This window comes from Balaenoptera ricei, chromosome 11 (genome assembly GCF_028023285.1).
Source record: "Balaenoptera ricei isolate mBalRic1 chromosome 11, mBalRic1.hap2, whole genome shotgun sequence".
NCBI classification, from domain to species: domain Eukaryota; kingdom Metazoa; phylum Chordata; class Mammalia; order Artiodactyla; family Balaenopteridae; genus Balaenoptera; species Balaenoptera ricei.
Genome location: NC_082649.1, coordinates 59919774 through 59947422, shown reverse-complemented (window position 1 = coordinate 59947422; position 27649 = coordinate 59919774). Strand labels below are relative to the sequence as shown.

Sequence of the window (27649 nt, the reverse complement as noted above, 5' to 3'; positions counted from 1 at the left end):
ATATATATATATTAATGTTTATATTATAAACAGAAACTTCCCTCCTTGTGTAATGAGCATCAGTGAAAAGGTGGGTGTACTTTACAGTTAATTTCTAGATTATGACTGTTTTGTAAAATGAAGGACACATGCATTAAAGGGAGAATAATTGTAATTGCCAGTTGTTCACAGTGGTGGCTAGGGAGTTGGAGCAGGTGACCAGAAATAGCAGGTTCACGTTGTACAAAGAGAGTTTAAGTTAAACATCAACTCTATAAGTTTCCTTTTAAAAATCTTAATAAGGTATTCCTAGAATTGGGGATATAAATTCTTCTCACTGAATATTTAAAAAAACAGGTGCAACTAACCACCATTACTGAGATTGTTTGACTTTGAATGGGGATGGCCCTCTGGATTCCAAAATGAAGATGAAGAAATGTGGGTCAATGAGTGGAGTGGAGCCCTGAGACACCTTGCTGTCCTGGGGCAGTAAGATAATTCATGCATCCAACAAGTAATGCCAGGCAGCCTCTTGGGGACACTGCAGAGTCAAGGGTTTTAACTGAGTGATCCTCAGGTCCCTTTCGTTCTCATTTATATAAATGTTTTAATTTTAGTAGATTTCCCCATCTCCTTCACTAATTTCTATTGGAGCATCCTTAGTAAAATTTATTGTACATATAAAAAAATCAGTGTGTGTAACTTTTGGGTTTCTGCCTTTATTGCCCTCTTTGTTTAATCTGGACCAAGGAAAAGATGTTTTATTAACGAGTTTTAATTCTCATGGAACCTACATAATTTTGGGTGTTTAAGCTTAAATGAAAAGAGAGGTTGAGTGTTAACAGATGTGGTGACAAAGGCCTTGTGGCCTGCCCCTTACTCTCTTCTAAGCCTTTCATGGTCTAGAAAGCTTCTTGAATTGATGTCGTGTTACATGCATGTTCATATAATCATGTCTATACTTTAGTTTCTGGAATGAATGACTTGTGATGGCCTTCTTAAATTGAGTCATTATTTTTCCATCTGTGTGATGGCTTTGTTTTTTATTTAGTGGCAAGAAGTAGGGGGTTATTTGTTATTATAGGAGTTAGTGTTGAGAGGGTCCTCAGATGTCAACTAGTCCAGCTTTCCAACCAGTACAGGAGTGCCTTATGCAGGAGATTAGACTGATGGTTACCCAGCCTTTGCTGGAATACTTATAGTGATGGGAAACTTACTACCTTTTCCAGTGTTATCATGGTTTTATTAAGTAGCATCTGCTGTTTTTAAAGTCAAAGTGTGCCTTCTGGTTACTATACCTTCAGTCCTAGTTCTTTCCTCTGAAGTAATACATAACCAGTCTTTTTCCTCATTGACATCCCAGCCCAGGAATATTTTTCTCCTCTCTGAGCTTTAATTTTCTTGTCTGTAACATGATTTGGTTACCTGACCAGGATTGAGGTTTAAGAACAACCTGGACAATCGTGACCTTAGGCAAAACCCTTTTCACGTCTCAGAGTATTAGTATCTTAGTTTTATCTCTGGTGTATAATACAATGGGAAAAATGGCAGTGTGTGTACATTGGTTTGGGAACCTTGATAGGTACTTTCCAGTCGATGTTCTTGCCATTAATAAATGAATTAATTCATTTCTTCATTGAACATTTATTGACCATTCCCTATGTGCCTGGCACTTGCTTGGGTCTTAAGTGAATATAAAAACAGGGAATACGACAGATACCTTCCCTGCCTGACTGAGGCTTAAGTTCTCTTCCCTAGATCTTTTTACTTTGAGGTATAAATGCTTTTCTAAAATTTTGTTTTACGTTTTTAAAAAATTTTTATGTTGGAGTAAAGTTGATTTACAATGTTGTGTTAGTTTCAGGTATGCAGCAAAGTGATTTAGTTATACATATACCTATATCAGTTCTTTTTTCAGATTCTTTTCCCACATAGGTTATTACAGAGTATTGAGTAGAGTTCCCTGTGCTATACAGTAGGTCTTTGTTGATTATCTCTTTTATATATAGTAGTGTGTATATGTTAATCCTAACCTCCTAATTTATCCCTTCCCCGACCTTTTCCCCTTTGGTAACCATAGGTTTGTTTTCTAAGTCTGTGAGTCTGCTTCTGTTTTGTAAATAAGTTCATTTGTATCATTTTTTAGATTCCACATAAAAGTGATATCATATGATATTTGTCTTTGTCTGACTTCACTTAGTATGATCATCTCTAGGTCCATCTATGTTGCTGCAAATGGCATTATTTCATTCTTTTTTTTATGGCTGAGTAATATTCCACTGTATATACGTACCACATCTTCTTCATTCATCTGTTGATGGCCATTTAGGCTGCTTCCATGTCTTGGCTATTGTATATAGTGCTGCAAAGAACATGGGGTTGCATGTATCTTTTCAAAGTATGGTTTTTTCCAGATATATGCCCAGGAGTGGGGTTGCTGGATCATATGGTATCTCTATTTTTAGTTTTTTAAAGAACCTCCATACTGTTCTCCATAGTGGCTGTACCAATTTACATTCCCACCAACAGTGTAGGAGGGTTTTAGGAGGGTTCCCCTTTTTCCACACCCTCTCCAGCATTTATTGTTTGTAGACTTAAAAAATTTTTTAGATTAATTAATTAATTAATTTGGCTGTGCCAGGTGTTAGTTGTGGCACACGGTATCTTCATTGCCGCACACAGGATCTTCGTTTCAGCATGAGGGATCTTTTAGTTGCGGCACATGGGATCTTCAGTTGTGGCATGTGGGATCTTTAGCTGTGGCATGTGGGATCTGGTTCCCTGACCAGGGATTGAACCCAGGCTCCCTATGTTGGGAGAACAGAGTCTTAGCCACTGGACCACCAGGGAAGTCCCCTATCGTTTGTAGACTTTTTGATGATGGCCATTCTGACCCGTGTGAGGTGATACCTCATTGTAGTTTTGATTTGCATTTCTCTAATAATTAGTGATGTTGAGCATCTTTTCATGTGTCTCTTGGCCATCTGTATGTCTTCTTTGGAGAAATGTCTATTTAGATCTTCTGTGCATATTTTGATTGGGTTGTTTGTTTTTTTGATATTGAGCTGCATGAGCTGTTTGTATATTTTGGAGATTAATCCCTTGTTGGTCACATCGTTTGCAAATATTTTCTCCCATTCTCTGGGTTGCGTTGTGTTTTGTTTATGGTTTCCTTTGCTGTGCAAAAGCTTTTGAGTTCAGTTAGGTCCCATTTGTTTATTTTTATTTTCATTACTCTAGGAAGTGGATCCAAAAAGATATTCCTGAAATTTATGTTAAAGAGTGCTCTGCCTATGTTCTCTTCTAAGAGTTGGGTAGTATCCGGCCTTACATTTGGGTCTTTAATCCATTTTGAGTTTGTTCTTGTGTATCGTGTTAGAGAATCTTCTAATTTCATTCTTTTACATGTAGCTGTCCAGTTTTCCCAGCACCACTTATTGAAGAGGCTGTCTTTTCTCCATTGTATATTCTTGCCTCCTTCATCATAGATTGACCATAGGTACATGGGTTTATTTCTGGACTTTCTATCCTGTTCCACTGATCTGTAAGTCTGTCTTTGTGCCAGTGCCATACTGTTTTGATTATTGTAACTTTATAGTATAGTCTGAAGTCAGGGAGCCTGATTCCTCCAGCTCTGTTTTTTTTTTTTTTTTAATAAATAAATTTATTTATTTATTTATTTATTTATTTATTTATTTATTTATTTTTGGCTGTGTTGGGTCTTCGTTTCTGTGCGAGGGCTTTCTCTAGTTGCGGCAAGCGGGGGCCACTCTTCATCGCGGTGCGTGGGCCTTTCACTGTCGCGGCCTCTCTTGTTGCGGAGCACAGGCTCCAGATGCGCAGGCTCAGTAGTTGTGGCTCACGGGCTTAGTTGCTCCGCGGCATGTGGGATCCTCCCAGACCAGGGCTCGAACCCGTGTCCCCTGCATCGGCAGGCAGACTCTCAACCACTGCGCCACCAGGGAAGCCCTCCAGCTCTGTTTTTCTTTCTCAAGATTGCTTTGATTATTTGGGATCTTTTGTGTTTCCATATAAACTTTAAGATTTTTTGTTCTAGATATGAAAAAAATGCCACTGGTAATTTATTTCATAGGGGTTGCATTGAATCTGTAGATTACCTTGGATCGTATAGTCATTTTGACAATATTGTTCTTCCAGTCCAAGAACATGGCGTATCTTTCCATCTGTTTGTGTCCCCTTTGATCTCTTTCATCAGTGTCTTACAGTTTTTGGAGTACAGGTCTTTTGCCTCCTTAGGTAGGTTTATTCCTAGGTATTTTATTCTTTTTGATGTGATGGTAAATGGGATTGTTTCCTTAATTTCTCTTTCTGTTCTTTTGTTGTTAGTGTATAGAAATGCAGCAGATTTCTGTGTTAGTATCTTGCAACTTTACCAGATTCATTGATTAGCTCTAGTAGTTTTCTGGTAGCATCTTTAGGATTTTCTATGTATAGTATCATGTCATCTGCAAACAGTGACAGTTTTACTTCTTCTTTTCCAAATTGTATTCCCTTTATTTCTTTTTCTTCTCTGATTGCCATGGCTAGGACTTCCAAAACTATGTTGAATACAAGTGGTGAGAGTGGACATCCTTGTCTTGTTGCTGATCTTAGAAGAAATGCTTTCAGCCTTTCACTGTTGAGAATGATGTTAGCTGTGGGTTTGTCATATATGGCCTTTTTTATGTTGAGGTAGGTTCCCTCTATGCCCACTTTCCGGAGAGTTTTTATGATAAATGGGTGTTGAATTTTGTGAAAAGCTTTTCCTGCAGCTATTGAGATGATCATCTGGTTTTTATTCTTCAGTTTGTTAATGTGTTGTATCACACTGACTTGTGGATATTGAAAAATCCTTGCACCTCTGGGATAAATCCCACTTGATCATGGTGTGGGTATCCTTTTAATGTATTGTTGGATTCAGTTTACTAGTATTTTGTTGAGGATTTTTTGTGTCTATGTTCATCACTGATATTGGCCTGTAATTTTCTTTTTTTGTTGTATCTTTTTCTGATTTTGGTATCAGGGTGATGGTGGTTTCTTAGAATGAGTTTGGGACTGCTCCTTCCTCTGCAATATTTTGAAATAGTTTCTGAAGGATAGGTGTTAACACTTCTCTAAATGCTTGATAGGATTTGCCTGTGAAGACATCTGGTCCTGGACTATTGTTTGTTGGGAGGTTTTAATCACAGTTTCAATTTCAGTACTTGTGATTGGTCTGTACATATTTTCTGTTTTTTCCTTGTTCAGTCTTGGAAGATTGTACCTTTCTAAGAATTTGTCCCTTTCTTCTAGGTTGTCCATTTTATTGGCATACAGTTGCTTGTAATAGTTTCTTATGATCCTTTGTATTTCTGTGGTGTCTGTTGTAACTTCCTTTTTCATTTCTAACTTTATTGATTTGAGTCCTCTCCCTTTTTTTCTTGATGAGTGTGGCTAAAGGTTTATCAATTTTGTTTATCTTTTCAAAGAACCAGCTTTTAGTTTCATTGATCCTTACTATTGTTTTCGTCATTCCTATTTCTTTTATTTCTGCTGTGATCTTTATGATTTCTTTCCTTCTACTAACTTTGGGTTTTGTTGCTTTAGTTGCTTTAAGTGTAAGGTTAGGTTGTTTATTTGGGCTTTTTTTTGTTTCCTGAGGTAAGACTGCATTGCTATAAACTTCCTTTTTAGAACTGCTTTTGCTGCATCACATAGGTTTTGGATCATCATGTTTTGTTTTCATTTGTTTCTAGAAGGTGTTTTGACTCTTCAAAATAAAATAATCTTGTTAGTCTACTTTTACTCCTCTGAGTGTTTTCTGTTGTCTAACGACTTCAGTATTTAACAGTGTGTCTTTGATTTGTAGATATATGGAGTCTGGGAGTGATCCTTTTCATGTTGGTGTGTGGGCAGCCACCATTTCAAGAGGCCAATGACAGTGAAACATTGACAATGATCATGGATTGCAAATATACAGTACCATCCCACGTATCTAAAGGGTGTAAAGAGTAAGTAAAAAAAAAAAAAAAAAAAGTATGTGGGTATCTTTGTTCGTTTTAATTTTTGAACCCAATATTTCTGCTCTTGTTAAGTATGTTTTGGGGAGTTAACCACAGAATATGATTGAAATTTAATATTGGAGTACAGAATGTATTAGTCTATTTTTCAAATATGCCAGTTTTCAAGAAACCCATTATATGCCTCCTCAGCCTCCAGGAGAAGTGGGTTACTTTCACTTGAAGAATTACCATAAGAACTACTTTCTCTTTTTGCACCTGGAATTATATTTGACGTTCCAGAGAAGAGTTAGGGAATTTTCTTTCCTGAAAAAGACCATCAACACACCATTTTAGGATTTACATAGCATGCCTCATAATTTTATTCATGTACCTCTCTCCCCAGTTAACTGAAGAGCTCTGTTTTGGTTCATGTGACTATGGGAAGAAGTATATGCAAGCTGATTACTTGGAATTTAAAGTACTATATATATAGTACTGTGATATGTGTAGTGATAAATTCATAATGGAGTAAAAGAACTGCTGGGAGTTCAGTATTTCTTTGATATTGTGGTGATATTTTAAAATAAGGTCACCTGAGATGATAGCTACTTAAAGGATTTTGCTAGAGTAATAAAGTTTTTAGTTTCTCCCATCAGCTGATAAGAAGGAAATCTGAGCTTGAGGAACCTTTTCTCCAAGTGGATCCCCATCTTAGGCCATAGTTAAGAATTTAGGAATTCCAGCTCTCTGGATTCAGCTACTGGTTTCTCAGTTTACTAATGGTATGAGAATGGTGGAACCTACCTTACAGGGTTATTGTGAAAATTAAATGAATTAATGTATATAAAGCTTGTAGCTCAGTCTTTAGCACATAAGTAGCACTCAAAATGAATATTGGTGATGAATATGATGATGATTATTGATGATGATTACAATCCTCCCCTCCCCCTCCTCCTCCTCTCCCCCCCCACCCTTACTATTATTATTCTCTACCCCAGGAAGCAGGCTGCTCTCTGTGGGTATATGTTGTGTGCATGTTAGATGTTTGTAATTCAAGGAGTATCTCCATAGCCCCTTCTGAAAAAACTAAAACAGAGTAATTTATTTTTATATTGACATTTATCATTCAAAAGAATGGATAAAATGTGTATGTAATAAAATGAACCCATTATCCAGCTTAAGATAAAGAACGGTTCTAATATTTTAGAAGCCTCTTCTTGGTGTCTCCCTCCTAGAGGGATTATCTTTGATAATCATAGGACCATTCAGTTTCTACTTTATCCTACTTCTTCCTTTTTCCTGTCAGTTTTGTTAAGTTTTGTTTCTTAAGGAGCTTGTCCATTTTATCTAAATTTTCAAATTTATTGGCCTCAAGTATTTATAATATCCTCTAATTATATTTTTAAAGCCTATGAATTAGAGGAGTTGTTGCCCTTTTTCATTCTCATACTGATTTTTTTGCCTTCTCTATTTTTGCATTCTCTGTTTTTGTCTTGATCAGTCTTACATGAGGTTTGTTCATTTTAATCTTTTTCAAAGAACTATCTTTTGTCTTTATTAATTTACTATTATATTTTTTGTTTTATGCTGTTGATATTCTTTTGTCTGTATTATTTCCTTCTGCCTACTTAATGGGCTAATTCTTTTGTTCTTTTTCTTATGCTGGATATTCAGATCATAAATTTTCCTTTTCTAAGGTAGTAGTTTAAGGCTATAAATTGCCTCTTAGTACCATTTCAGCTACATCCCATTAGTTTTGATTAATAGTCCTTTTGTTATTCAGTTCTGATTATTTTATAGGTTCCATGGGTTTATTTAACCTATTACTTTCAGAGGGGTATTTTAAATTTCCAAATGTGTAGCTTTACTAATTAACTTTTTGTTATTCATTTCTAACTTAATTGCATTGTGATCCAAGAATATAGTCTGTATGTTACTAGTTTTTTTAAAATTGGTAAGGCTTCCTATGGCTTAGCATGGAGTCAATTTTTATAAATAATCCTTTTGTTCTGGAAAAGAATGTATGTTTCTAATTGTTGGGGTCAGAGTTCTGTATAAATCCTTAAGACTAAGCTTGTTTATTATGATGTTTAAAATTACTTCTGAGTCTTTTGACTGCTTGATCTATCACTTACTGAGATATTTTTCCACTACATGGAAGTATATTATAGGCAAATAAAAATAGTGATTACCCCCATTAATACAACATTGTAAATGTATTTTTCTTATTCTTGAAAGTCTCTCAGTGTTTGCTTTGGGTGTTTTGGGGGAATGTTATTAGGTCCAAACAAGTTGAAAACTGTTGTGTCTTGCTGGTGAATTGAACCTTTGTATCACTGTTTATCTCTAATAATGCTTTGGGCTTTAAAGTCAGTCTATGTTGTCTAGTTTTAGCTAACCACTCCAGTTGTCTTTTGGTTAGCATTTATGTGCTATATAGGTTTCCATTCTTTTACTTTAAATCTTTTATTGTCTTGTTTTTAGGTACATCTTTTTTTAACAATTGGGAGCTGGATTTTTGATTAATCCTATCTGACCAATGCTCCCATCTGAGCATTGTCTTTTAATTGGAGAGTTTATTCCATTTATTTTTTATTGTGTTCACTGATAGAAGTAGGTGTATTTGACGTCTTTGCATTCTGATTTTGCCATCGTGTCTTTTAGTTCTTGCAGTGGTACCTTGTTTCCTTTGTACTTTTTGACTGCGAGGTCAGATTTCTTATAAAATTATGTGGGAGTTCTTTTAAGTTACATTCCCTAGAGAAACAGTTTGCATTTGCTTTTCTACTAGTTGCCCTTGGGCACGTCCAGCCTGAAGCCTCTTAAAATTAACTTTTTCACTATGTGTACCATACAGATATACTGTCATTAATTTGGACCACAAACTTGTGAGAGGACCAGCTTGTAGTTAGAAGTTCTTAGAAGAAATTCCCCCATTTCACCTCCACAGCACTGTTGAGGCAGGCAAGTTTCCCTCTTGACATCTTAGCAGTAGGTTTGTTTCTTCTCGTTCATCTTCACACTGAAGCTGGGGTCCCAGTTCTTTGCAGGGGTTCTAGTTGCATCCCCCACTTTCAGTAGGCCGTACATATTGTAATCTGGTTATATTCTGTTTCGTGTACTCAGTGTGGAAACAGAAAAAAGCAGAAACAATCAGGCCAAGGCCAGCTTTGTCACTTGCTCCTAAGAGTCTTGCTTTTACTGTTTTTACCTGCTGAGTAGTTCGTCCGTCCGTGCTTCTGTCTGCCCTCCCTCCCTTCCTTCCTCCCAACACAATGCCTTTAAACAAAATATATGTCTAAAAATATATGCCATTTTGGTTGCTTTCATCAGGATGGTCATTCATTCTTCTGGAAACAGAAGTTGGCTCATGCACCCTATTCTGTATGTCGTTGCTGATCATTGTATCTGATTCCGGTATGCCACTATGCCACAGTTAATTCAAGGACAGATGTTGGTACCTAGAGTTAATTCTAGATGATAGGAAACTGCATTTGTGTGTTTGGCTTGTCAGTATATCTGGTGGTTGTGATTTTTTATTTTATGAATCTGATGGCACTTTCTTTATTCCCATCTGCCCCACCATCACCTCTACTGGACGTAATGAAATTGATGGTATAAGTTCAGGAAACAATTCTGATAAATACAGTAACCCACCATTACTAATCCCTGACAGCAGTTTGCTTTAACAATGGACTTACCTTCCTTTCCAGCCTGATCACAAGGATGCTACAGAGAGATCCCAAGAGAAGGGCCTCTTTAGAAGAGATTGAAAACCATCCTTGGCTTCAGGGAGTGGACCCTTCCCCAGCCACGAAGTATAACATCCCCCTCGTGTCATATAAGAACCTCTCGGAAGAGGAGCACAACAGCATCATTCAGCGCATGGTGCTCGGGGACATAGCGGATCGGGATGCCATTGTCGAGTATGTCGGCGCTCATCACTACAGGGGCCGTGGGCTTAGGGTTCTTGGGATGGGCTCTTTTCTTAATGTGTCAGGGCTTGGGGACACTGTGTAATGGATAGGATTGCCAGTTGGCAGGGGTTATGTCATTTATCTCTAGAGTTTCTGGCCCTGTGCCTGGCTCATAGGTTTTGTTGGTCTTTTGTTTTTATTTTTGTACTAGTGAGCAGTGAGTCCTGTGGCCTTTCTCCCTTCTTACAGAAGTGGATTGGAATAGACTGTTTTATATCCCAGTACATGCCTTGTCCATTGCTGTATCCTCTTAATTCTTGGGTCTCCCTCTGGTCCCCATAAAGAAGCAGGGACACTCAAGAGGGCGACACCACAATTCCTCAAAATCAGGGGTTGCTATATGTGTCCAGTCACACATTTTTGTAAATAAAGTTGTAGTGGCCCACAGCTGAGCCCATTTGTTTACATGTCCATGGCAGCATTGTGCTGCAGTATCAGCGTCATTGTGAGATGGACCATGTTACCTACAAAACTCAAAATATTTACTGTCTGGCTCTTCAAGAGCCCTTGCTGCAGTAATCTGGAACCCACGAGATGCACAAGTTGTTAGTTACATTTTTTAAAACCAAAGACAGTTTTTTTATAACCTAAGAAGTTTGGAATCAAGGATAATATAAAGATGCAGTTGGTTTAACAATGATATGATTCATTTCCGTAAGAGGTCCTGTCTATAAAAATACGAAGCGTTTCTACAAATGAAAAGTCAAAAGTTATTTAACCCATTGAATGAAATAGTTGGATATGATGGGAAGAGGATATACTCTGGGGGCAAAAAAGAGGTTCCCATCGGGAGGGCCACTCTGGCCTGGCTGAGTGATCTGACCCAGGTACCTGACCTCGGGGGAGAGGAGGCTGCAGGCTGGACTCACCTCTACAGTGTGGCAGACTGTCACACGTGGCACCTGAGGGCCTGGTCCCTGAGAAGGGTGGTGTCTGTATAAAGGACATGCATCTTTAGGGTACACTGGAAAGAAGGATTTACAAAACTAATCATCATTTTGGTTTAAGTACAAATTTCTTCAGGTTTCTGAGTGCATTCTCAGTTTTCACAGATTGACCTAAAGAAACAGAGAAGCGCAGGACACTTGCTCTTTCTGCCAAGGACACTCACTTTAGGAATGTGTGGAAAATGATTTTTCACTTTTGAGTGAATAAAAGGCTATTTGCATCACCCTGAATTGGCCTAATATTTTTAAATGAATAAGTACATGCAGTGGTGTAGTATAGAACTGTTTAATTCATGTGAATTCAGTTATCAATCCAGAAGGAGAGGTAATGCCTTCGGGGATGCCCTGAGCCCGAGTCTTCCCAGCTGGTCTCAGGCAGCGTGATTCCTGAGTTCATAGACACGTTTGTTGGTCCCCTTAACACAAGCCCGCAGCTCTACCCAGTGCTCAGCTGAGGAAACCACTCTGAGAAGTCATTGTGGCCCCAAATTTCACCTTGGGCTCTTCCCTCAGAACCTCTCACCTCAGCCCCACTTGCCCCCATTAGCTGAGGCCCCACCATCCGTTTTGTGAGGAGAGACTCCTGTATTGTTTCCTCCCGAAGTGTTCATTGCGTATGTTCGCTGACTACAGAAAGGTCCTGAAAAGCATAATTACATATCTCTGGGCCTTGTGGATCCTCTGTGGCATTCCTCCTGTGTCCTGCTACCGGCCAGCTGCAGGAGGGCAGGCAGGCTGTGTGCCCCAGCACAGCGCCGGCCAAACTGCGGACTCAGCATTACTTCTGAGGTGGATGAATGAACGCGTAGATTTTATTCAAAGAAGAGGCTAATGACATGCTTTCAATATATTAATAATTCATTCATGTTGGAAAATGCCAATAAATACAAAGAGTATAAAAATAAAAGCTTTTTCTAATTTTTCTGATTGATACTAGTGTTTCAGTGTACATTCATATAACTCATTTCATAGTTCTACTGGAAGCAAGTAAGCCAGTGTAATGGAAATAAACACTGACACACATTAAATTTTTGGATAATGTGTACATTCTTGGAAACTTTATTATCTTATGCATCTAAAACCAACATCCAGCTCAGCTGCCATCAGCATTTTGGGTTTTTCTTACTAATTGAACATTTTTATGCAGTTGTGTCTTAGAATTTTAAGAATGATCTACTAGGTTTTTTTCTTATTTGTGTGTGTGTGTTGGGTTTTTTTTTCCCCCTGTAATTTTAAAGATTCCAGGTCATTGGATTTCATTTGCTTGTACTTAAAAAAAAAAAAAAAAATCCAGTTCTGCTTGTGAAAAAACAAACCTGCGAATGTGGCTTATATTCACTCTCTCTTATTTCCTCAGAGCCCTGGAAACCAACAGGTATAACCACATCACAGCCACTTACTTCTTGCTTGCTGAAAGGATCCTGAGGGAAAAGCAAGAGAAAGAAATACAGACCAGATCTGCAAGCCCTAGCAATATCAAGGCCCAGTTTAGGTGAGAAAAAAATCTTCACTGATTTTAGTAAGTTAACGTTTTGAAATAGAGAACTTTTTTTGATGTTTCCTAAGTCTGTGGGGTGGGAGTATAGAGAGTGGTGACAGCCTCGCTGGAGGGGCCACCTGTGGGCTTTCCACGTGAGTGGGGGCCCTGGTTCCTTGGTCACCAGGGACGCCTTCCTCTCTCGGGCTTAGCGGAGAGAGGGGCTGCACTTGCTGGCTTGGCCACAAAGACACCTGCGGAGAAGCAGCAGCCTCAGGCTAGAGTGCCAGCTATTTTCACTAAGCTCTTCCGGATCGGACATGTGTAAATGTGTTATTTTCTTTAATTTTTTCATTCTAGGAACAAGGCCAGGTTTTCCCTCAGTATTTGACATAATTTTAAAAAACATACAGAGCATGTCTGTGGCATGATGCTGTCTTAGGATTTCAGGAATTTGGCAGTCACATCAGCTAGTTGATTTGTCATCTGCTTGATCTCGGGAGGTCACTTAACCTCTCTCTGACTCAGCTTCCTGTGAAGTGGGAGTAGTAATCCTGTTTACCTCTTGGGGTTGTGGTGACGGATAAACGAATTAGTATATGTGAAGTGCTTTGAACTGGGTTCCACGTGTTTGCTGTCATTGTTGTGAACGTTTCCCCACCACATCATCTTTGGGAAAGCAGTGACTGGGCGCTCGTCTCCCTGTGTTTGCCTTCCCCTTCTCTTCCTTTCCCGACTCTCCCCCTTCCCCCCTGCCCCCCTCCTCTTCTCCCCCTACCTTCCTACTCCTCTTTTTCTTCTGCCATATTAGCTTTCCATTTAATATCAAAGCTTGGGAAGGGTTACTTTTTTTGTCACCATTATGAAAATTTATTTAGACTTTATCTTTATTCAGATGAAGTAATCCATGGAATTATAGTGATTCAAAAACAGAAGGAGGGACTTCCCTGGTGGTCCAGTGGTAAAGAATCCGCCTTCCAATGCAGGGGATGAGGGTCAATCCCTGGTCGGGGATCTAAGGTCCCACATGCCGCGGGGCAACTAAACCTGTTCACCACAACTACTGAGCTCGCGTTCCTCAACTAGAGAGCCTGCGTGCCGCAAACTACAGAGCCCACACGCTCTGGAACCTGCATGCCATAACTACAGAGCCTGTGTGCTGCAACTAGAGAGAAGCCTGCGCACCGTTAACAAAAGATCCCACATGCTGCAACGAAGATCCCGTGTGCTGCAACTAAGTCCCGATGCAGCCTAAATAAATAAATAAGTAAATAAATATAAAATAAGTAGTTAAAAAAAAAATTTAAAAAAACCAGAAGGATGCTCTTGGTTTTAAATAATTCTCTACTTGTACATCCAGCTATATAAACATATATGTGTGAATATGTAACAGTAATTACTACTTAGAAGAGGAAGAATACCATTGGATTTTAAACTACTTGCAGTCACCTTGCCATGTGTAGGTTGTTGCTTGGGATGGAGCAACAGAGAAGAGACAAGAAAACATTCCCGGGTGACCAAAGACTAAATATTTAGAAGTCTAGTTTAATGGGAAGATGAATTTGCTAACTTCATCTATATCCTGGCCATATTCTTGCATAATGAAAACTAGGCACTCTGTCTGGTGTCAGCTTGGAAGAAGACTGGGCCCCAGGGAGCATGGGGACCCTTGCACATGGGACAAACCAGAAGAGTGACAGTGAGTGGTTAGGGTCAACCTAGTCGTGACCCGAGCCCTCTAGCGTGAAAGAATGGCTCCAGAGCCGTCACCGCGTGCTGCGCCACCAGGCCTGGAGCCACCCCAGTGTTTTGGAGAAGGGAATATTTGGAACTGAACTGTTTTATTTTTAGGGGAACAGATCGGAACTCAATCTGAAGCTGAGCAGATACGTAAATGAATTAAATTGGTTTTACTGTATCATAGAAATTACAAAGCCAGCAGTAGCTATAAAGAAATATCAGAGCCTTCCATGCAGTTTCCTTTCACCCACCTGGCGATTACAGAGTGGAGGTGCTGTCATGGCCTGTCCTCCGCCTGGGGTCCAGGGCCCACTGGCAGGTGGTGGATGTCTGCTTACTTGCCTTTTCTTTGTTGTCAAAACCCTGCACCCTAACTTGGTTCCATTGCTGGGTGTGCCTTGGGGTCAGAGTGACTTGGGGTGCAGAAATGTGGACTGAGTCAGGAGATTGGCGTCTAACCAGCAGAGTTATTTGTGGGACATGGGTAGGTCAAGTCAGGGAGAGCCAGCCCTAGAGAGCGAATACGCTCTTTGGGTCCTGCCAGCATGGGATGGAAACACGTGTATTCTGTTAGAAGAGCTTTGTGAAGTCCTCTGGGAGCTGAACTCCACACGGGTGGGACCAGTGCCCGCATCCTTCCAGAGAGAAACTAGGAGGTAAGGAAAACCACAGAGGCCTGACTGCAAAGGCGCCATCCATTCGATAGGCAGTCATTCAGAGGGCTTCCTGGGTTGCAGAGTGAAGCCACTGCTCTGGGGGTTTAGTAACCACTGAACTCAGCCTAGATGTCACTGTCTTCAAGCCCGTGTGGCCTTGGGCAGGTTGCTTACACTCTCTGTGTTTTGATTTCTTCACTGTCAAGGGAGGGTGGGATTGTGGTGGGATTAAATGAATTAATTGCCGTCAGGCTCTCTCCACAGTGCTGGCTCTAGTAAGTTCTCAGTGTGAACTGTGCTGTCAGTGTGACTCGTTTGTAATTCTTGTTAGCAGTCTTTCTTATCTTTCGTTAAGATAAGCCGTGATTTTCTTACAGTGTTGTGCTCATTAAGTCTAGCACAGCGTTGGGGCCAGATATGTTCTCAATAAATGTGAGCTGTTTAACCATCTGATTTACTCACATAAATAAGAGCCGTTGGTTCAGAAGTGGAGATAGCGTGTCCGGTGCAGCTGCAGCGCTTGCCCATCTGGTTTCTGGGGGTGGGTTCTGAGGTTGGTTTTGGCTTTCTCTTGGGGTTGGTGGGGAGAGAAGTGCCTCCAGCACCTCTGTGCCCCGCCCCCCCCCCCCCCCGAGTGGACTGGCTGCCGCTGTGGGGGGTCAGACGCACTGTCCGCACCTGCCTCCCACTACACGGCCCCCAGCGTTTGCCAGGGCGACATTTTGGGTGGCTGCTCTTTGAGCAGCAGCCTGAAAGGAATGTTGTGTGCCATTTCCTCGGGCCCCGAGCCTCATCTGGAGTTGGTACAGTTGTGTTGTGAGGACAGAGGACTTGTCCAGAGACGCTGCTTGACCTCAAAATCATTGAACACCCAGCTTCTATAAACTACCAAGCAGTGACCAGCAAACGGACCCACTCCATCCTTGAGAGAGAGGAGGAGGCTCCGAGTTGGGGGAACGAGGTCTGCTGTAGACTCCTGTGGGTTTTTTAAGGCTACAGATTTAAACTGGGTTTTATGTCTAGGATAACGTAAGTGGTGTGAAGTGGAAGTGTCAGCGTACCAGTGGCTGTTTCAGTGTCACTGGCGTCTAGTGTTCCCCTGGGCAGAGAGGGCAGTTGAGAATTCAAGATGTTTATTCAAAACAGGCTGGAGACCTCACTTTCGTAAGTCTTCCTTGGGCTACCAAGCAGTGTTCTTACTACTTGGGTGACTCTGGATTGGGGGATAAAATCAAAGTTTAAATAACAGTGGATTTTGCTATGCAGGACTCCTGTGTGGTCATTTAAAAAATGTATGTATTTAGTTTAGAGGGTGCATATTTTAATTGGTGAAGAAGAGATTTATGTATGCCAGTATTCACTGACTTTTCTCTCCAGTATCATATTTAAAAACAGTAAACTATTTCCATTTGTTTTTGTGAACACCAACTTTTAACACCATCCAGTAAAATCTGGAGGACTGGAAATTTCAGGTGAATTTATTAGCAGTAATATACCTTCAAAGGTTGTGATCTTAAGACCGAAAGGAGCAAAACCTGTGTTCAGGTTTTGCTTTGGTGATAACTCCCTTGTACTTTCTAAAAACGTTTTTCTTGTGGTATAAAACGTTTCTATAGAAAAGATGTTTGCCCCCTTTTCTGACAACCGTGATGAAGTTTTCATTTGGCCAATAAGCCATAAACGGAACCACATTTCAAAATCACATTTGCCCTTCTAGTGTCCTTGTGATGTTTACAGGACGTTGAATGGGTTTGCAAGGCTGCTGTTTCTTTTTGTGTCTTTCGTTTTCTTTTTTTTTTCTGTAAAGTCTGTGTATTTTGTCCCAGTAAGTTTTATTTAAGGTCCTTGAGTAAAGTCTGTGTACCATTACATAGCTTTTCTTTTTTCTTCAATCTGTTACATAGGCAGTCATGGCCAACCAAAATTGACGTGCCCCAGGACCTTGAGGATGACCTCACGGCCACTCCTTTGTCCCACGCGACTGTCCCTCAGTCTCCTGCTCGGGCTGCCGACAGTGTCCTCAACGGCCACAGGAGCAAAGGCCTGTGTGACTCGGCTAAGAAAGACGACCTCCCCGAGTTGGCCGGGCCCGCGCTGTCCACGGGGCCGCCCGCCAGCCTGAAACCCGCGGCCAGTGGGCGGAAGTGTCTGTTTCGGGTGGAGGAAGACGAAGAGGAAGACGAGGAGGACAAGAAGCCCATGTCCCTCTCCACACAGGTGGTTCTGCGCCGCAAGCCATCCGTGACCAACCGCCTGACGTCCAGGAAGAGCGCCCCGGTCCTCAACCAGATCTTCGAGGAGGGGGAGTCGGACGACGAGTTCGACATGGATGAGAACCTGCCTCCCAAGCTGAGCCGCTTGAAGATGAACATTGCTTCCCCGGGGACGGTCCACAAACGCTACCACCGCAGGAAAAGTCAGGGCCGCGGCTCCAGCTGCAGCAGCTCGGAGACCAGCGACGACGACTCGGAGAGCCGCCGGCGGCTGGATAAAGACAGCGGCTTCACCTACTCCTGGCACCGCCGGGACAGCAGCGAGGGGCCCCCGGGCAGCGAGGGCGACGGGGGCGGCCAGAGCAAGCCGAGCCGCGGCGGCGGGGGCGCGGACAAGGCCAGCCCCAGCGAGCACAGCGCCGGCGGGGGCGGCCCCGTGGGGGGCTCGGGCGGCGCCCCGGGCGGCACGTCAGGCAGCGCCCGCCGCTGCGCCGGGCCCGGCTCCTCCACATCCACGCAGCTGGCCGCGCGCGGCGCCGGGGAGCTGGTGGAGAGCCTCAAACTCATGGGCCTCTGCCTCGGCTCCCAGCTGCACGGGAGCGCCAAGTACATTATCGACCCGCAGAGCAGCCTGTCGTTCTCCAGCGTGAAGGTCCAGGAGAAGTCCGCCTGGAAGATGTGCATCGGCTCCGCCGGCGGCGCGGCGCCCGCCCCAGCCGTGGGCGGCATGAAGTTCTTCTCCGACCACGTGGCAAACACCACCACGGAGTTGGACCGGATAAAGAGCAAGAATCTGAAAAACAACGTGCTCCAGCTACCTCTGTGCGAAAAGACCATCTCTGTGAACATCCAGCGGAACCCCAAGGAGGGGCTGCTGTGCGCCTCCAGCCAGGCCAGCTGCTGCCACGTCATCTGACCTCGGTGCGCTTCCTGCTCAGAGCGGCGAAGACCGGCTCACTTCACTGGTCCCTTTTCGGTTTTCCTCTTTTAAAGCGGGCAATTATTTATTACTTTTTCATTTGTTCGCCTGACGACTTGACAAATGCATGGTCTTTGTGCATGCTGCTAGACACTCCTTTTTTTCCCAGCCGAAAAGTCTTGTGTAATTTTTACATTTATAATTTTAATGTGGATGATCAGGATTAAATTAAAATGTATATTTGGAACCTAATATAAATGGAGCACTTAGAAATTTGATGTTCTGCACTTACCTAGAGAGAGAAAAAATGCTTTTCCTTGTGAAAAACCTAAATTCCTGCTCCGACCTTCTGTGACATGGAACCTCCGTGATCTGAGGCACGCTCTGGTGTCTGAGGCAGAACCAAAGCAATAACGTTGTGATGCCGTCAGGCCTAGAGCCCGCGAGCGTGCTGCGTGCCCCCAGACGCCGGGGCCCGTGCAGAGTACAGTGAGCGTCTGCACTGACAACCTTAAAACCATGATTTCAGCATACCCACACCTGTTTGTCTTAAGCTGTAGTGTGAAAACAGTTTGGGCTCTTAAAATTTAACTGAAAAAGATTTTCTTGTTTTGTAATACGTGAGATAAAGTACTTAGATTTATAAGGCAGCTTCCCCGTAGAGGTAAATCACAAGCAGACAATCTCATTTTGTAATGTGATAAAGTGAACTGATGATGTCTTAACTCTACTTACAGAGTGTGTGTCTGTCTAACAGAACAAAACGATGCTTGGTGTTAATTCTTTCCTGGAGGGCACACCCCAGGGTTCCTTTACAACCACATAGATAGAAGAAACTATAGGGCCTAATATAGAAGCAAAGGGTGTACCCAGATGTTGGCAAAGTCAAAACCCCATAAATTAAAAAAAAGAAAAAGATGATTGGCATTTGATTTTTAGGAGTTTGATAATTAGGTTGTCTCTTTTGTTAACTTCCATTCTTTTACGTCTTTTAGCTCAGCTACCTATGAAAATTGGCTGATTAAACAATATACATAAAAGGGTAAGAATTCACACATAAAGCAAACAGAAATGCACAAAGCCTGCTTTGTTTTTTGTTTTTTTGTTTTTTTTGCTGTGTTTTTCACTTTGCCTTCCTGCAAAAACAATAATCAAAGAACTCTTGCTTTAAACTATTCCTGTACAAAGACTACTTTTGACCAGATAATCATCTTTCGTGGCTTTTATCTTGTAGGACACAGTATCATTTTGGAAGGGACCAGATGCTACTTTTTCATGCTGTGCCCAGGGGGTCTTAAAAGCAACGCTTAGAGACATTGGTGATAGGATGTGGCTGGGCCCCAGGGCCTTCCCACACTCATCAGCCTCCTGTCATGTCTCTGCAGTGACAGTCGCCTGGTCCGTAGAGTGGGCAGAGCACCAAAGGACAGCATTCCATTGGTCACGGTTTCTCCAAGTACACACTGACTCTGCTACTTTAGGATTCATATGTTTTACTCAGAACTCTGAATTTCACAGTATACTTACTAAACTAAGTAAAGATGATAGTCAAAATACTTATTTTACTTTCTAGACCTAGGCTAGATACGTTTTAAGCTACAGCTCTAGTTCATTGTGATATTTATAATTGAGAGCTATGAGAATAGGTGTGTGGGTGAAGCCATAGAACATATTTGCTTGAAATTCTTGAGCAGGGATCTTATAAAGGGCCAGAAATAAGATGTGTGGTTCACATAGATAGTGAGCGTAACATCTGTATTAAACGTAGGAGAGAAGTTTATAAAGGGCATTGGCAATAAACTCTTTGTTGCAGCTGTTTTCCAAGTAATGTAAATACTTTTTCCTGTGATTATGTATAGCCTTGGAATGGCACCTTTTAACTAACCCATATGTGTTTGGTTTTCAATGGTTTTTTATATTCAAATGTATATATGGTGCTCACTTTTAGGATCAGCAGTGTTGACCATTTATGCTGCATAGCTGTATCATAGCCTTACTAGTTGTGTGTGGTTGGTTGACCCTCTGGGTATACAAATGTTAGTCTGAGTGGCGTCTTACTCATTTGTTCATAAGTGAATGACTGTGCATGTGTTGTATGTCATAGTATGTCGTCACATAAAAGGGAGGGAGCAAATAACCATTACATTAAGATAATATTGGACCAAATGACTTACTTGCTCTAAACAGTTTCTTGTACCCCTTAACCTGTCTTCAGAAGTTGCATAGAGTTACAGTAGTGTGTAAATTAAATATTGTGGAAAAACAATTAGTCTTGTATTTTTCTGTATGTGTGTATATATATATACATATATATACATATATATATATATATATAAAATGATGTACTTCTGGCAGTTCTATCTGTATTTAAAGTTGTGACAATCTTGACACTGATTTTAAGAATAGCCGTGAGACTGACTCAAAGATGTCCCTTCCAAGTAAGAATTGATGTGTGTTAAGAGGGTACAGAATTATCAGCTGATTTGGTCGGTTGCTTCCACTGCTGGTTGATATTCCTCATTGTGTAAACGTTGACAGGTATGTGACAAATGGGAAAAAAAAGTCCAGATAATAAAGTGGCATATCGGTGTTCAGCAATATAAACTGTGTCGCATATTTTGTTTCTTCTTATGAACGCAGCTCTGTATAGTCCCGGCCTGGGTTAGACCGAAGTTCTACGTGCTGTGTGCGCACCTGCACCACCAGATGTGACTGAAAAAAATGCATTCGTGACTGTTCTCACTTTAAACTCGTGACCATAAGTCTCAGGTGGGTCCCAGGACTGCCCATTAATTAAACTTTATTTCCCCAATTATCTGCTTTCCTCACTCAGCCAGTCACCATGCTCTCAATAAATAAACCAAAGCCGTTAGAACTGCCCCCAAGCTCCCACTTCTACTTTCCTGCCTTGGTGTGTGTCCACGTGCCCTGCTCTTTCTCCTGGTAGCGTGACTCCAGGTAAGTGCCTTCACTTGCCTCTGGAGACTTGACAGGTGTTAAGTGAGACCTGAGGACTTTGTCATTCTCTTCTTCCCTCTGCACCATCAATCTTTGCCCCTCTACTAGCTTATTCCTAACAGCAAACAAAACAAACATGATTTTATTCCCTTACCTTAAATATTTTGTTGTTTTCTCTCTAGCTGTTGCCACATTTTTCTGTTCCTCTCCTCACCTCTCTGAACCCTTCCAATCAGGCACTGCTGCTGTCACCCCACCAAAACTGCTTTGCTCAAGGTCAGCAGTGATCTCCATGTGCTAAATCCAGTGGTCAGTTTTTAGAAACAGCTTTCAGGTATAATCCACATACCGCATAATTCACTGATTTATATCGTACAGTTCAATGGGTTTTAGTATATTGACAGAGTTGTGCAACCATTACCATAAACCCCAAAAGAAACCTTGTACCCGTTAGCACATTCTCCCTTTCCCTTCAACTCCCAGCCCAGCCTAAGCCAGACACTAGCCCAGTGGTCACTTCCAGTCCCACGTTAGCATTTGTTGAGTTGATCACTCTTCCTTGCAAACTTCGCGTTGTTCAGGACCCTACTTCTACCTTGCTGCTCTTCAGTCCACTAGCTCCACGTTCTCCCAACCACTAAAGTTGGAATACCGCAGGGTTTGATTCTAGATCCTTTCTGTATCTACACACAGTCTCTTGATCCTTAACATCCCTGTGCTGATAGAAGCCTGAAATATATTTAGCTCACGTCTCTCCCAGGAACACCAGATTCCAACTACCTATTTGATCTCTCTACTTGGATGTGTCTGATAAGCACTTCAATTTGTACAAGTCCCAAACTCATAATCCCTACTAATGTTCCCCATCTCATAAGTGACAACTCTAAACCTTCATTTGTTTTGCACAAGTCAAAAATCTTGGTGTCAGCCCTCACTCTTTGATCCCAGCATCCAATCCATGAGCACATCTTATTCACCATTCAAATATTGACACCTCATTGCCTCCACTCTTAACATTCTGGCCCATGACACCATCATCACTTATCCTGTCAACTATAAAATGCCTCTTAAAGGGTTTCATCACTTTTGCCTCGTCTCTCTTGTCTGTTTTCCATTCAGCATTGTGAGTGATCCTTCTAAAGGCTAAATCATGCCATGTTTTGAAAGGTGATTAATTTCCAAACATTTGAGGATTTTCCACATAAGTTTCTGTTACTAATTTCTAGTTTAATTGTTCTGTTCAGTTATGCTTTGTGTAATTTTTTTTTTTTTTTTTTTTTAGTGTATTTTAATTTTGGCTGCGTTGGGTCTTCATTTGCTGTGCGTAGGCTTTCTCTGGTTGCGGCGAGCGGGGTCTACTCTTTGCTGCGGTGCGCAGGCTTCTCATTGCAGTGGCTTCTCTTATTGTGGAGCACGGGCTCTAGGCACGCAGGCTTCGGCAGTTGTGGCATGCAGGCTCAGCAGTTGTGGCACATGGGTTCTAGAGCGCAGGCTCAGTAGTTGTGGCGCCAGGGCTTAGTTTCTCTGCGGCAGGTGGGATCTTCCCAGGCCAGGGCTCGAACCCGTGTCCCCTGCATTGGCAGGCGGATTCTTAACCACTGCGCCACCAGGGAAGCCCCTGCTTTGTGTAATTTAAATCTTTTTAAGCTTACTGAAATTTGTTTTATGGCCCAGCTAATGGCCTATCTTGGTGAATGTTTATGTGAGTGCTTGAGAAGTGCTCTTGCTGGTAAAGTGTTCTATATGTTTTATACATGTCAATAATTAAGTTGGTTGATAATGGTATTCAAGTCTTCTGTATCCTTACTGATTTTCTGTCTCATTATATAAACTACTGAGAGAGAAGTGTTGCAATCCAGCTGTAGTTATGAATTTGCCTATTTCTCCTTTTAGTTCTATCAGTTTCACTTCATGAAATTTGAAGTTCTGTTGTTAGATTTAAGATTGTTAAGCCTTCGTGATGAATTGATCCCTTTCATCATTATGAAATGTTGCTCTTTATCCCTAGTAAATTATTCTTTGTCCTGAAGTCTACTTTGTGCGATACTGATATAGCCATTCTAACTCTTTTTGACTTGTGGGAGTGTATTTTACTTTTAACCTATCTGTATCTTTATATTTAAAATAGGAGTTTTGGGGGTTTTTTGTTCTTTTTGTAGGCAGCATGTAGTTGGGTCTTGCTTTTTTGTCCAGTCTGCAAATCTTTACCTTTTATTTGGAGTACTTAGACCAATTACATTTAGTGAAATTATCAACATGGTTGAGTTTAAATCTACCTTCTTTCTAATTGTTTTCTACTTGCTTCATCTGTTCTTTGTTTCTTTTTCCGTCTTTTACTACCTTCTTTTGGTTTAACTAAGCACTTTTTATTGGCTGTGTGCCTCTCTTATTTTTTTATAGAACATAACCTTACAACTATATACTTCCATTTTCTTCCTTCTCTTCTTTGTACTGTTGTCAATCATTTTATTTTTACAGATGCATACACAGTTTTGTTTTAGGTAGTTTTCTTTTTAAGAGAGGAAACACAGAAAAAGTCTTATATTACCAACATCTCTATCATTTCCGTCACTCTTCATTTCCTTGTATAGATCCACATTTTGGTATTTTCCTTCTGCCTATAGAACTTTAAATTTTTTATAGTTCAGGTCTGCTGACTATATTCTGACAGCTTTTGCTTGTCTGAAAAGGTATTTTTACTTCATTTGTGAAGGCTGTTTTCATTGGGTATAGAATTCTAGCTTGACAGTTTTTTTATTGCAATGCCGGACACCGTGAATTTCACACTGTTGAGTGCTGGATTTTGTATTCATGTAAAAAGTGCTGGGTTTCGTTTTGGCATAGGGTTACTTGGAATCAGTTGGATCCTTTTGGGTCTTGCTTTTAAAGTGTGTTAGGACAGATCCAGAGCAGTCTTCAGGGCTAATTTGGCCCACCACTGAAGCAGTACCCTTCTAAGCACTCTACCGAACTCTTTCCACTCTGGCTGGTGGGAGCATGAACTGTTCTCAGCTTTGTGTAAGCTCTAAGCATTGGTCAGTCTACTGCTTTCCTGGGGGCTTCTTTCTCCAGCTCCAGGTAGTTTTCTCATGCACATGTACCGATCAGCTCTCAAAGACGGCAAATTCCAGTTCTTGCTCACTCCTTGTGCAGCAGGATATGCCAGACTTCAGGCTACCCCTTAGCCCTGAAGTCCAGCAGGGATTGGGTTCCTCAGGCTTCTGGATCTGGCGAGGGATAGTTGAGAAGGGGAAATGGGATCTAGCCTTTCTTGAGCTGATGGAAGCCAAGCACATTGTGACTGCTAGAGAGTCATTTGTATTTTTGAGGATCCCCGACTCCTGAACACCTCTCTCCCAGCAAAGTGTTACGTGTTGGAAAGTTGAGAAGAGGGAAAACACAGAACCTTGGTCCTTGTGAGTTCATAATGCCCTTGGGGAAGAAACGGGGATTTAAATTAGCACCAGATGACCATCAGAGGTGGTGACGGGTCACAGGGCACTGCTGTGAGGGCCGGGAGAGTTCCAAGACAGGTGAGTCAGGGGAGGGAGGCAGAGTGCAGGAGGCAGAGAATTGAGCTGGGTAGGATCCGGGTCATCGGTCCCTGTGAGCCACAGGAGACAGGCGTGGACTTTGCTGGGAGAGAAGGGTCCGTTCTTCTTCTTGACTGCTTTATCCCTTCACAGGGACTCCAGGGTTTCTGGACTGGAAGACTGGAAGAACTGGAGGACTGCGGGCCATGGCTAGAAAGAGTGTTGCCAGGTGGAACGTCAGTGTTAGGGTGGAAAGGAGGCAGATTCAACATCCCACTGTCACTCAGGGCCCCTGCTTAGAAGGGCCCTCTCTTGGCTTGACACTCTGCTCTTAGTTTGTTGTCTTGAAATTCTTGAAACTTTTGAAAAGGGGGACTGCATTTTCATCTTGCACTGGGCCCTGCAGGTTATGCACCTGGCTGAGGGGTTAGCTCTGTATTCTGCAGGTATGAAGGAGGTGATCTCAGCCACGAGGATGGGAGGCTTTGGCGAGAGCAGAGGCCCAGAGAGAGCAGCCAAGGCCAGAGACAGAAGCCCAGGGGCCACCTCAAGTGTGGGGCTGAGAGGAGGCATCAGGGAAGCAAGGAGTGGAGGCCACCGAGCGGGAGAGCAACAGGTGAGCCCGAGAACTGCTCGCCGAGGCTGTGGTCTCTGAGGCGGAGGAGAACGAGAGGTGGAAGCAGGTCCTGAGGAGGCCTCTCTGAGAAGTGTCGGCAGTGAGGCGGCCGCGGTAACGGTGAGTGTGTGGGCGGGACTCTGAGAGCGCCCCGCGGGAAGGGACCGCTAGGCGGGCTGTGGGGCTCAGAAGGGTACACGGCGCTGACCCGACCCGAGAGCCACCCCTCAGGTTGCCCCCCCTGCATGCGGTGAGGGGAGGCAGTGGATGACCTCTGACCTTCCAGGGGGCTGGGCAAAGCAGTATTAAAGCACTAGGCTACGGGTTCACTTTAAACCACACTGGAGCTCTTACGTAACAGATGTCTATGCATCTTGTTACCTTTCTAATACCTGAAAAAATTCCAAATTCTGTGAGACCCCTGGTCCTGAGGGATGCGGACACGCAGATGAGACCATGTCGGGCAGCTCATTACACCTTGTGATGGGAAGGCATTTGGAGTCAGGGGCTGAGACCTGGTCTCACAACATGCCCCAAGGGGTTCCAGCGTGCCGAAGCTTCCCTGGGACCCGCCGTCTGGGAGCAGATTAGGACCGAGGAAGAAGCGTCTCTCGGCCCGGGGATGCCTGTGGTGTGTTAAGGAGTCGGTACCTTCAGCGTGTTTGTGTAGGAAGCACAGCAAAAACCTGGACCAGTGGGCACACGGTTTAGGTGGGAGTCAGCACATCACTGGGTCGGTTCAGGTTATTAACGCAGATCCCTACCTGCATCCTTCCTTCAGTTGTGGCCCAAATGCCAGGGGCTGCTCATCCAGGGCACAGGCAGGGCGCCCCGGCTGGCGGGCAGTCGGGCAGGTCCTGGAAGGCAGTTGTTGGTACCACGCTTGGTCTCCCCGTTTATTTAGCTGACTCCATCTGCAAAGGGCCAGCCCTGTGGTGCCAGTTTTCGGCCTTGTGTTCTGGGATTGGAGAGGCAGATATCACTGTAAGTGGCTCTTCAGCCTCCCTTAGGGTGGAAACATATCTGTTTCCTATTTTTGAGCCAGACAGCTGTGTAAAGGGCGGCATGGATCTGTGTCTGCACTACTGAGCTGCCCTCTGGTCCTTTGTTCGGCACTTCGATGATCTTCCTGGTCCTGAGCAGATGACTGCCTTCACACCTTGGGCCTGTTGGACACCTGCGGGGGCGGGGGGGGGGGGTCGTGCTCCCCGCACGAGGGTCCACAGACCTGGGCTCACCCGGCTCTGCCCTTCCCGCGTCCTCCTGCCCGGGCCGCGGTGCTGTCGGCTGTGCACAGGAGAAGACAGTGGGTAGCGGAAGGAGCCACGTGATCCCGATGCTTTGTGCCGCATTTTCCCTGTCCCCCGAGGGAGTTCACCAGCAGCCAGAAAGGTCCAGAGAGGAGGCCACGTGTCATCTGCGTCATCTGTGCCACAAGCTCAAGGGAAAATGCCGTCGTATCTCTCTTACGTTTGTTGATCACGTGAGGCTCACAGACCAGTTGGCAGGAGGCCCGGCGCCCCCTCCCGCCTGAGTGGTGGCGGCTCTGCCCCTGACCTGCCCGGGTATCCCAGGGGCTTCCAAAGGGTCGTGGGGCCTGCCAGTCATCCAGCGCCGCGTGTTGCAACTGGAAGGTCTCTTTGGCCCTGCGCCCCGTTGCTCCTCTGCCCCACGTCCTGTTCAGGCCCAGGGGTGCCCACCCAGTGCGAGGGAGGTCCTTGTTGCTCCCGACCCCTGGCCCCTTGGTGGCGAGGCAGCAGGGGAGGAGGCTGGCTCTGCGGGGCCGTTAGCATCAGCCCCTCCTGGGGAGAAGCCGGCAGGGCCTCTGCTCCCCTCAGTTCGCACACTCCAGAGTGTGCAGCGTGTGGCAGCGCCCACCGCGGGCATCCGCAAGGACATGGAGCCCCAGGCCAGGCTGCCAAAACCCGTTCCTCAGGCCTGCGTGGTGGCACCCGAGCATCCGCATTGAACAGGGTGCAGGTGAGTCTCTCTTGGGGGTCTGCGGCCCGCTTGCTGACGCCAGCCTCACTGCCCGCCCAGTGCAGGGCTTGGTTGGGGCCCCAGCTAGCTCGCAAGACCTCCTAACTTTGAGTCTTAGAAGGATGGGATGAGGAGCGTCCCATACCCTTCCCAGGTGCCCACTTGTACAGACACCGAAGACCACAGACAGGCCTCTTGTTAGGACGCGGGGAAGCGCCTTCCTTCCTCTGCAGAGGCTGCGGCCCCTCGTGGTGGTGACGCAAGGGTGCTCCCAGGCTGGAGAGTGCTGAGGACACAGCTGCCCCGGCAGAGGGGCCATGTCTTTCCTCCAGTCCCTGGTGGCCCTGGAAGGTGCTGGTGGCTCCGCTTCTGTCAGGTCCCTTCTCTTCAGGCCACCCTAGGGCAGGGCATGGGGGCATGGAGGGCAGTCCTCGGACTTGGCTGACCCGCAAGAAGCTCGCCATTACCTGCTGCTTGCCCGGCGCCGGGGGCTGTCATTGCAGGGCCGTGGGTTAAACTGAGTCAGGAAGAGTCTGGATCCCAGGGTTCTTGTTCTGTGGCCTTCGGTCTTCCGTCTTCTTGTTGCTAGTTTCCTGCTGGAAGGAGGGCAGGAGCTCCAGGGTCAGGGCTGATTGATAGAGAGCTGGGGCCGAGGGCCTGGTACAGGCTGCAA

The 27649-nt window shown here is 43.8% G+C and overlaps 1 protein-coding gene across 3 annotated transcripts in view; it reads left to right on the top strand.

Annotated features, from left to right (window-relative positions):
• Nucleotides 1-20493, top strand: part of SNRK (SNF related kinase) — a 63621-nt gene extending 43128 nt beyond the window's left edge. For all 3 annotated transcript variants that reach the window (XM_059939261.1, XM_059939262.1, XM_059939263.1), the window contains 4 exons: nt 5828-5969; nt 9674-9886; nt 12242-12376; nt 16662-20493. In XM_059939261.1, coding sequence (XP_059795244.1) covers nt 5828-5969; nt 9674-9886; nt 12242-12376; nt 16662-17886 — 1715 coding nt within the window. In that variant the 3' untranslated portion in view covers nt 17887-20493. The remainder of the gene's footprint in view (nt 1-5827; nt 5970-9673; nt 9887-12241; nt 12377-16661) is intronic.
• The last annotated feature ends 7156 nt before the right edge of the window (nt 20494-27649 follow it).